Source organism: Mercenaria mercenaria, chromosome 8 (genome assembly GCF_021730395.1).
Source record: "Mercenaria mercenaria strain notata chromosome 8, MADL_Memer_1, whole genome shotgun sequence".
NCBI classification, from domain to species: Eukaryota; Metazoa; Mollusca; class Bivalvia; order Venerida; family Veneridae; genus Mercenaria; species Mercenaria mercenaria.
Genome location: NC_069368.1, coordinates 33,619,133 through 33,630,747, shown reverse-complemented (window position 1 = coordinate 33,630,747; position 11,615 = coordinate 33,619,133). Strand labels below are relative to the sequence as shown.

Here is an 11,615-nt window from a genome sequence, read left to right as displayed (position 1 = left end):
TGTACATCAATACACTGCTATGAATAAAATAATACAACACAATGCAATCAATGCATGTATAAGTTTAATTCATCACATCTATAGTTTAGAATTATCAATATAAACAATAACTACATGCACAAGCTTCAAAAATTCTTTAACAATAATGTAATTCAGATACAGTGAAATCAATTTTGCAAGTAAAATCATTTTCACAACAGTTACCCTGTGTATGTTAGTAAGGTTACCCCTGTGTACGTTAGTAAGGTTACCCCTGTGTATGTTAGTAAGGTTACGAAATAATACAGTCAAACTTCTTTAACTCGAACTCGGATAGTTTGGCCACCACCGTTCACTAGAACTCCTCGACAGGTCCTGGGAAAATCCCTATACAATGTATATCACTAGAACTCGTTGACAGGTCCTGGGAAAACCCCTATACAATGTATAATATTTGGTGGCTGGAACTACAGGTAACTTGCACAAATTTTTCTGGTCCTGTCCAGTTCGAGAGCACAAAGTTCAACTGTATATAGCAGAAGTGTGTTAAGAGGTGGTCAATCACATTTAAGCAACATTTACAACATCTTAAGTTTTGATGTATTTCTGGTAGAGGTATATCTAAGAAAACAAAAATTTCATTACTTTGTGTTACATCATTTTGTCCTTACCATGCTGACACAATTGATTCTGCCTTTGCGACCAGTATAGATCATGATCAGCCTGCACATACAGTGCAGTCTTACCAAGATCTGCACTGTTTGTCGTTCAGTCAGTATCTTTTTGGTAAGCACCCCTTTTAACAGTTAATAGTACTGTCCAAATTGAAAGGTGGACAAGTTCATTGTAGAAATTTAGCATGGTAAGGGTTAATTAAAATACCTGTTTGCTACATGTTAATTTTATTCTAATATGTCTGGTACTGGTATGTAAAACAGTAGATCAACCATGGTATCACAATTTCTTGGTAACTACAAAATGAAAGTCCTTTTCATTTGCTTATTATAATGACCTCAGTAAATTTTATTATTTATGCCACAACAGATCAATAAGAATATACATATAAATATAACATGAAAAGAAAGAATTTATTACAAAACATGGTTTCCGTACGTGGCTGGAGTAAAATTCTCGAGACCTATGGTGGCACCATATAGATCTGAGCAAAACATTTTATAATAGTACCTATGATGACCCTGTGTAGCTCTATGTAAAACACTTAATACCTCAGGTGTCTTTGTAATGCTCCAGTAAAAACACTTAAAATATGTGTAGCTCTATGTAAAACTAATTATGATGCCCACAATTTTCCCAAGGCACCTGGCTTACTCCCCTACCAGGTTTGTTCATTTGCACAAAACAAGTTAAAGGCTTCGACTTTCAAAGACACTTAAACATTTTGTCCTTCTTAAATTTAATTCGTATATGAGTTAATCATTTTGGTGGCTTAAAGATTGGTCCCAGATGTGAACAGTGGAAAAGTTGTAAATTGCATCAGAAATCTCTAGACTAGGTTCAAAATTAGAACATTCTGATATTTTAACCTGATTCAAATTCACTTTAAATTCACAAACTTGTTCATCAGCTATGAAAAAAGTCATATTTTGACAATCTGGAAGTCGGCTCTTTTAAAACAAATTAAGAATGTCACAACAGATACATGATTTTACGTAAAATAAATTAATACAGTATATGATATCACAGTCTGAAGAAATATCTTATTGGTGGCCCTCCTACATCCTCATCATCCATGGACTCAAATGATACAACTAGATCCATGTAAACATCTCCTGGTTTAGCTTTAAGCAACTTTGTCAGTCTGAAAAAGTAATAAAACAGGAACAGTTGAATATTTTCAACACAATTTTGATCATATGGCATCTTCTCCAGCTTTTGAGGATTTGTGGTTACCCTCTAGGTATCAGAAACGAATTCTAAAGAAAATGCAGCAAAGAAGTTTCATTCACTGCTTCATAAAAGACGTGTAAGCCAGTAAAGGTTGATAATATGAAATATTTTAAACTCTGAAGTATTTTGACAGTCAAACCAGAGCCCCCTGCCCCACAAGTACAGTTCCTGGTCTAGGCACAAGAATTTCTGAAATGAAGTCCATAGTATATTCCACTTGCACAGTATTGGTGAAAACTCTAGGCTGCCAGAAAGTCATCAGTGCTTTAAACAAAGCATGTTTAAGAACCAGCCTGTTGATTCAAAAAGATCAAGACTATGTTAGGCGGACCTGTTAGAAATGTTTTGTCATTTCTCGAAGTAAAATTTATTTCTGTTCTGGGGGCTTTCTCTAGCTTGGTCAGTCTGGTCAGACATTTCTATATCATTAGATATCCACTTGGACAGGATGAATTTTATGCCCTTTATCTAAACCACTTTTGAACAAGTTATCATGAAAAGGGTGCTTCACAAAACTGGCATAATATAAATATAGTGGCAAATAAATATTAAATGAAACTTCCACCCATCCTTTTTGAACCCTTCAAATTAATGGGCAAGTTCAATGCAGTAGGGATTTCCTTACTTATCTGGCAATCGTTTCCTGTGACCAGGCATAAATGTAGTGTAAACAATTTTTGTTCCGTGTCCAACAAAAGTCACTTCACTTCCAACTTTCTCCTGTAACAAAAAGGGGAGAGAATGTTCGCTCTGTTAAAATGACTATACTAGAAAACTACTCAAAAATGAAACCTATACTTTTAATGTTTTGGGTTTTACGTTGCATCAGTTCACCTAAGGTCAAGTGGTCCCTTTGCAAGTTTATTATTGCAGGGAAAGAGCCAAGATACAAATGCAGTTCTGCAAGCATTATTTCAGGCACCTTATTTCTGTAAACCAGCTGGATAGCTTCCTCTCATAAAAATATCATTCATGCCTTGCCAGCCCTCTCATGAAAATATCACTCATGCCTTGCCAGCTGGATGGCTTCCTCTCATGAAAATATCCTTCATGTCTTGCCAGCTGGATGGCTTCCCCTCATGAAAATATCCTTCATGCCTTGCCAGCTGGATGGCTTCCCCTCATGAAAATATCCTTCATGCCTTGCCAGCTGGATGGCTTCCCCTCATGGAAATATCATTCAAGCCTTGCCAGCTGGATGGCTTCCCCTCATGGAAATATCATTCATGTCTTGCCAGCTGGATGGCTTCCCCTCATGGAAATATCATTCATGTCAAGCCAGCTGGATGGCTTCCCCTCATGAAAATATCATTCATGTCTTGCCAGCTGGATGGCTTCCTCTCATGAAAATATCATTCATGCCTTGCCAGCTGGATGGCTTCCTCTCATGAAAATATCATTCATGTCTTGCCAGCTGGATGGCTTCCTCTCATGGAAATATCATTCATGTCTTGCCAGCTGGATGGCTTCCTCTCATGGAAATATCATTCATGTCAAGCCAGCTGGATGGCTTCCTCTCATGAAAATATCATTCATGCCTTGCCAGCTGGATGGCTTCCCCTCATGAAAATATCCTTCATGCCGTGCCAGCTGGATGGTTTCCCCTCATGAAAATATCCTTCAAGCCTTGCCAGCTGGATGGCTTCCTCTCATAAAAAATATCATTCATGTCTTGCCAGCTGGATGGCTTCCTCTCATGAAAATATCATTCATGCCTTGCCAGCTGGATGGCTTCCCCTCATGAAAATATCATTCATGTCTTGCCAGCTGGATGGCTTCCTCTCATGAAAATATCATTCATGCCTTGCCAGCTGGATGGCTTCCTCTCATGGAAATATCATTCATGTCTTGCCAGCTGGATGGCTTCCTCTCATGGAAATATCATTCATGTCTTGCCAGCTGGATGGCTTCCTCTCATGGAAATATCATTCATGTCAAGCCAGCTGGATGGCTTCCTCTCATGAAAATATCATTCATGTCTTGCCAGCTGGATGGCTTCCTCTCATGAAAATATCATTCATGTCAAGCCAGCTGGATGGCTTCCTCTCATGAAAATATCATTCATGCCTTGCCAGCTGGATGGCTTCCCCTCATGAAAATATCCTTCATGCCGTGCCAGCTGGATGGTTTCCCCTCATGAAAATATCCTTCAAGCCTTGCCAGCTGGATGGCTTCCTCTCATAAAAAATATCATTCATGTCTTGCCAGCTGGATGGCTTCCTCTCATGAAAATATCATTCATGCCTTGCCAGCTGGGTGGCTTCCTCTCATGAAAATATTTTTCATGCCTTGCAGGGTATAAGACCCACAGAACTGAGAATTGATTATTTGAAGTAAACAACTTGGCTCTAAAGGAAACCTGATTTAGGTAAATTCATGTTGGTAAAATACCAGTTGAATTTCAAAGACTTTAAAAGATTACATATATGAATTCAACAGTGATGTCCTCATATTTGTTGTGTATTTACAGTCACACATCCTAAATTTACATGCTAGATTACAAACATTTACATTAAAGCATATCATATTGTTGCAAATATACTTCTCTGTAATAGCTGAGAAGTTAAGAAAAAATTACCTACATGAACTGGACCTACAAGTTATGGAAATTTATCTTTAGATTTATACGACTTCTTTTCAACTGAGCATTTTAACCCTTACCCTACTCAATTTCTATAATGTACTTGTTCTTCTTTCAGTTTGGACAATACCATTCGAGAGGTGAATGCGAGGAAGTTCTAAGTGCTTCTTTATTTATATCCACTTAGAACTCTTTCGCATTCACCCCTCGCATTGACTGCTTACAAAAAAGATACTGATTAAATGGCAAGACATGCAGATCTTGATCAGACTGCACATCATGATCTACACTGGTCCTAAAGGCAGAATCAATCGTGTCCAGCATGATAAGGGTTATATCCCATCTCATCTCCACAATGCAAAATATTGTATAACTTACAAGAATTACTCATATTGACTTTCAAATGTGACAATGACCTTGGAGTTACCAAGCTATGACTATACACATGAATATGACTCATCAGTGCAACCTTGACCTTGCATTAAGTGCATGAGCCTTCAGTCAAAATATTGACTGGTTGCAAGTTGCACTATGTAAAGCATGTTTATCATGTAAAGTGCGCCATATAAATCTGTTATAATTTAAATTAAACACATAAAATCAGGAGGTTGACCAACCTTGAGTTTATCCAGCAGATTTTGTAGTGTGAAGTCAGGGTTACCTTCAATGTCCCATCTATCCCAGTTAGTGAATGTTATTCCCTCTCTGTAAAACACAAATAAATGTTTGAATTCATGCTTTTGTAAATAAATAGGTATCTTTGGTTGAAATGTCTTTTTGTCTTATATGTATTACCTAAAAAGAATAATCTAACAAACAGTTGTAACTGGTCATTTGCATAGTCATTACAAGAAACGCGGCAATGCCACGAAACCAGGTTTTCAACACTTTTCATAAGAATAAACAAGAGTGCCAGAATGTCACAATATACGCCCGTCACAGCAAATTTCTTTACTCTAGCACCTGTATTTGCAGATGTAATTTTAATTTTGTGGTTGTTTAGTAATCATTGTAATTCTTTTGTTTTTCTAAGTCCACAAAAAAACTCCTTACCAGGTAGAGATACCTTAAAATACACCTAAAATTAGAAAGTAACAACTATGTTGTACCACAGAAAAGTGGTCTTGGTTTTTCCCTACGGTCAATTATAAAAAAGTTACAATATAAGTTATTTATAGTAACAACTAAGGGAAGTTAATCTTTTTAAAAAAAGAAAGAAAAAAAAATACAAAAAAAAAAATTGTAAGTCCACACAGAAATCCTTACCAGGTAGAGATTGGTCAAAATACACCTCAAAATTGGATGTAACATGCATGTTGTACTACAGAAAAGTGGTCTAAATTTTTCCCTACGTCTAGTAATGAAAAAGTTACAATATAAGCTATTTATAGTAACAACAAAGAGAAGTAATTCTAAAGAAGGGAACTGCACAAGACACTTTGTCTCATGATGGTGTATAATTGTGCCAAGTTACATCAAAATCCCTCTATGCATGAAGAAGATATGCTCCAGACAAAGTTTTCATTCTTGTATCCTTTGACCTCTAAGTGTGACCTTGACCTTAGACCTAGGGACCTGGTTCTTGCGCATGACACTCCGTCTCATAATGGTGAACAATTGTGCCAACTTTCATCAAAATCCCTCCATGCATGAAGAAGATATGCTAACCCTAACCCTATTTTTAGCAACAATGACCTTGACCTTGATCCCAGAAACTCCAAAATCAATCCCAAGCTACAACTTTATATAAGTTTTCTATACACCAAGTTTCATCATGATAGCTCATTCCTAAGTTAAGTTATTGACCGGAAACCCTTTTTCTATTTTAAGTAACAGTGACCTTGACCTTGACCCCAGAAACCCCAAAATCAATCCCAGCCTTTGTCTTGATATAAGCTACATACATACCAAGTTTTATTCAAATATCTTTACCTAAACAAAAGTTATTGACCGGAAACACCAGTTTGACGCCGCCGCCGCCGCCCGCCCGCCCGACCGACATCTACCCCAATCTAATAACTCAGGTTTTCAACTTCGCTAGTTTCTATTGAAAACTAACTATGCCAGTTTCTATTACAAACCAGTTTTGCAAAGTTCTGTTGAAAAGCTTCAACAGTTTACTTGTGAGCAAATTTTGCCTATTTCAACTGAGACCTTTGTAGAACTACTACCTTCTGTAAGCCAGCTGGATGGCTTCCTTACATGATAGAATTCTACACCCAAAGCCAGGTTTTGAACCCAAAGCTGTGAGGGGCAGATGATTAAAAGTCAGCAACAATAACCACTCAGTCACAGAAGCTCACTTCTACACATCTGAACTACCAACAGTGTTATCACACTTTGGTATAATAGGGAGTTAATATTTCAACACTATCTTGTTGTTCCAAGCAAAATTAATTACAGTATGGTTAATATGCATATGATCATTTTCAACACTACAATGACTATCAGACAGAAAGTAAGGACATGAATATCTTACTTGACTACAGTTCTTTCTGCTGGTCCGGGCTCCGAGAACAGGAACACTGGTAGAGCCAGGTTCAGGAAACAGTTTCTGTACTTCTCTATAGGTTGACCTTGTACAACCTTTACCAACTCAACAGATATCTAAAGGGAAGAAACTATTTCTTAAATCTTTATTATTGATAACATACTCGTTTCTCATTTTGATAAATTTTCATTTATATTTTTAATTTATTTCATTATTTACTTTTGGTTGGAACATGTAAAAACTAGATATGCGTTCATGGACCATGCGTGTCGCTGTATGCATCTCTTGTCTGACAGTGTGAAATGATAACTGACTCAGCATGTGCACAACATGCTGAATAACAAATCTGTGAGGTCTGAGATATATGCACAACACAAATTTGGGCAGACAGACAAGGGCAACTATAAGTGCCTAGCCCCACCCCATAAAAACATTTGGTGGTGTGTGGTGGGCACAAAAAATACCAAAAAGGGAATTTTGTCAAAATTGGGGAATGAAGCCTACCAAAAGAGCCCCCCAAAAAACCCGCTAGAGTACTATACTGACCAATCCTGAGACAGCTGCTGTTGTTGTTGCTATAGCCGGCACAATACGTCCTGCAATTCTCTTGATACGTAATCTGTCAGCAGTCTCTATCTGGTACATACTACCTCGTAAATTCTGTAACACAACAAAATTATAGACTGAATTGGCATATACAGTCTGTCAAAGAATTCAAATAAAATCTTGGCACTTTACTGGAATGACAAAGCTCGGATATGGAATTTGGTTCTCCCAAATATTGAAAGCACTCAAAATGCTTTAGCAGCCAGTTATTAAACCCAGCTTAATTTAGTGGATTTTTATCCTTTAATGATCTAAAATGTGACACATCAATACTTCTATATTTTTCTGATAATATGCATTAAACATATATAAAACAGAAGTACTTATTCTTCCTAGAATAGATATTTTTTGTATACTACTTCAGGGGCCTCTAACTCTTCTGAAACTAAGTTCTACAGCATTCTCAACACAACTTGTCCAATCACTATACAGAGGATTAAGTTTGAAAAAAAAAAAAGATCTATTCATCCAAATATAATTCATGAGCCATAACTCTACAAAATAGAAAATTAGACAACATGCATGACTAAACTTGGCATCTATCTTTTCTATAAATTTGGTTAAATTCCAACCAACAGCTCTTGATTTGTAAATGACCAAGATTGGTGCTTTATTATCTGCAAAAACTACATAATAAATCAAAAATGCTACATACCGCTGCTGCTGTTATGAAATCTATATGACCATTGCTATCATCATCTTTCTCAAAGTTTGCTGGCATCATCTTTTCCAGGGCTGAAAATTTACAGGAAATCTTCACATACCTAGTCTAATAGATCTATATACAGTGAAACATCTGTAGCTGGAGCACCAATGCCTTTAGTATCAGGGCTGGCTTGAACAATTCATGTAGTACCAGTCAGCTTTCCCTACATTTGCTGTTTGAATTGCTCAAGCCCTTGACCTTTCTACTTGCAAATTTAACTGTATCAGGAATACATGTGTAACCATCAGTGAAACAAATCTTTACAATAACTTATAAACATTGAATACATGCAAGCAAAATAACAACAGACTCCCCTTTGAGGGAACAAAATGTACAACTTGCAGCACAGGCTTTAGGCTATATTATAAATCAACACAGACTGACCTACATACACTCAAAGGACTAAAAACAGAACATTGTGTCTACTTATTACAGCCCACAGGGCACTTAAAGGTCATCTACACATACTTGTGATTTAATTATTACACACCAAACTCTTCCCATATTTTATCAACTGATGGAATATATGCATGTACAGTAAACCTCGCTTATAACGAACAACTTTGGACCTCTAAAAATTGTTCCTTATAACCGAGGTTCCTTATATCCGTATAGCGAACTAGTTCCTTGTAAGCGAGGTTTGTATAATGAACACAATTTGTATGACTGATGTTTGAAAAGGGCTATGTGTTCACACACTGGACCGACCATGAATCTTTATGTGAGAAAGTTGCGAGTCTAGTAGTAGTACGGTCCTTTCCTGGAGAGATGGTTAGGTGAAGTTCCTGCATGTATATGACTGAAATAGTGTTGAAACACGGCGTTAAACCTAAACTAAGCCAATATGTACATTGGTAAGAATGACCGTAATTTCATAATTTGTGTTTATTTTTTGTCGGTTACTCCTATCTTCTTTTTTTATTTAGAGAGCTCTACGTTGTTACTATAAGATGTGCTGCAGTTTCTCCCCTTATCTTGCACAAGGATAGGCATCAATATTAATATAAAATCAATGTTCAAATTTTTATTTTGCACACTTTGTCATGTACATGTACAAGGGACCCAAATTTACATAAGGTGAAACCGTCATTAATATAGCAAAATTAAACACTACATATGGATTAAAGTGTAAATTATACCTATATTGTTTTCCTTTTGTCCATTTTAGCACCTGCTATAATGTTTACAATTGAAAATTTGGTAAACTGGACTGTTTGCCATTGTTAATCACAAGTAATTAACACATTTATTTATGATAGTATGAGACAATAATGACCAATATCAATATCCCAAGGTTTGGTGACCGTTACTGTTCGCTATAACCGAGGGGTTTTCCATTGAATTTCTTTGGAACTGAAAAATGTGTTCCTTATAACCGAGTGTTCCTTATAACCGAGTTCCCTATAACCGAGGATTTTTACATTGAATAAAGAAGGAATTAGATCGGGGAATTGAAAACTGTTCCTTATAACCGAGTGTTCCTTGTATCCGAGTTCCTTATAAGTGAGGTTTACTGTATTTATCATTTCTTAATTAAAATCTATTAGGACAGCCTTTGGCAACACTATAAGTGTCTTGCTTTAAACAGAACATTTCTTGTTGTTCACAACATGAACCCCACTTCACCATTTTCGAGCAGCATAAATACTGGCATAATAATTCCCATCTACAGTGAAAAATGCCTCTTAAAAGTCATAGTACTGACAGGTTATAGAACAGTATAACAAAAACATGCTATTTCTACACACCATTCGTACATCATTTGTTTGATCTGGTTTAACTTACGTATTTTTACCGGTATTTTAGTTATATGCAACACCTGTTAACCTAACATGGAATCTCTACCAGTGATGACTTGTTCTTCTAAAAACCTGTCAACTTTCCCACATACATCAGATGTGGAGAACAAATTACTTCAGTCACATTGTCTTCTCTCAAATCAGCATAGAGTACAAAATGCTGAGCTCGGAGAATCAAACTTGCAACCTCAATTTATGCTCTATCTACCAAGCTAGCCATGAGGGTTTTTCATACATTGGTAGACTACAATATGAACTTACCTTTGACATGATCTGTACTAGAGAGTACAGACTGTATCCTGGACCCAGCAATCTCAAGTTCATCTGTACTCAAAACTTCCTCTTTATTGCCTGTCTTTGTCTCATCCACTTCTATTTTCTATAAAGTAATAACTGACTATGAGCTGTCCTATAAGTTTGACACTCAGAGTGTGGGCTATGAAATTAACACTTTTTCAGTATGTTTTTGAGTCAAAATGACAAGTTAGGTCAAATGGAGACTTTTACAGCTTTTGATGGTAGGCAAAGAAATCAGGGGCCCATCCATGCAGTGTTTCAGGCATGTGCCAGCACATCTAAATCAAGGTTTCGGACCCACATTGGTGAGGGTTAAGTTATCCAATGTCAGCAATCATAATCACTCAGCCACAGATTCCCACCTTCAGTTTGATCATATACAAGGGTTATGATTTAAACAAAAGAAAAATAGATTTTCATTTCATGGCACACAAGAGTTTCTTCAAATCTGATAGTCATTTACCTTATTACTAGGCACAAAAGGTGAAACTTTGACTCCCAGTAAAATCTTCTGAATTTCTTGCTCGTCTATAGGTTTTGGTATGGTGATTTTATTGTTATCTGCATACAGATGTGCTGTTGCAATAACAAACTGTAGGTGCCTGTGAAAGCATAATACCAGGAGATTAACAACAGCTTTTGTAAAACAAGTATGCATCCACCCCCATGGTGGACCGTCCCATTTTCAGTTACATGATTACCATGACCTTGACCTACTTACCCTCAAAACATTAGGCATTATCTCCTTCATAAGCCTAATCATGCTATTAAGTCTGAAGATGCCAGGACAAGTGTGCTCAAGTTTTTGAGCAGAAATGGCTTCTAAGTTTCAGATCCCTGTGACCTTGACCTTTGATTTATTGACCCATTGGGGGTCATTTACTTCATAAGCCAAATCATGCTACCAAGATTGAATGTTCTGGGTCAAGTGGTTCTAAAGGTTATGAGCAGAAATCATTTGCAGAATCTCAGTATACTTTGTATAGTCTAGCTAAAAATAAATGTCACCAGCAGACTAACAAAGACAAGAGGACCATGATGGTCCTGAATCGCTCACCTCTTCCCACATGACCCAGTTTTGAGTATGACGTCGTTTTTTCTATTATTTGACATAGTGACCTAGTTTTTGAGCTCATGTGACCCAGTTTTGAACCTGACCTAGATATTATCAATATAAAAATTCTGACCAATTTTCATGAAGATCCATTGAAAAATATGGTCTCTAGAGAGGTCACAAGGTTTTTCTCT

General features: G+C 36.8%; 1 protein-coding gene across 2 annotated transcripts in view; it reads right to left on the bottom strand.

Moving 5' to 3' along the window:
• Positions 1 to 46: 46 nt before the first annotated feature.
• LOC123566622 (ubiquitin-like modifier-activating enzyme 6) overlaps positions 47 to 11,615 on the bottom strand; it is a 78,936-nt gene continuing 67,367 nt past the window's right edge. For both annotated transcript variants that reach the window (XM_053549701.1, XM_053549700.1), the window contains exons 26-33: positions 10,831 to 10,969; positions 10,332 to 10,449; positions 8,221 to 8,300; positions 7,506 to 7,619; positions 6,948 to 7,075; positions 5,086 to 5,173; positions 2,513 to 2,607; positions 47 to 1,798 (exon numbers count right to left, since the gene is read on the bottom strand). In XM_053549701.1, the coding sequence (XP_053405676.1) occupies positions 1,678 to 1,798; positions 2,513 to 2,607; positions 5,086 to 5,173; positions 6,948 to 7,075; positions 7,506 to 7,619; positions 8,221 to 8,300; positions 10,332 to 10,449; positions 10,831 to 10,969 (883 nt within the window). In that variant the 3' untranslated portion in view covers positions 47 to 1,677. The remainder of the gene's footprint in view (positions 1,799 to 2,512; positions 2,608 to 5,085; positions 5,174 to 6,947; positions 7,076 to 7,505; positions 7,620 to 8,220; positions 8,301 to 10,331; positions 10,450 to 10,830; positions 10,970 to 11,615) is intronic.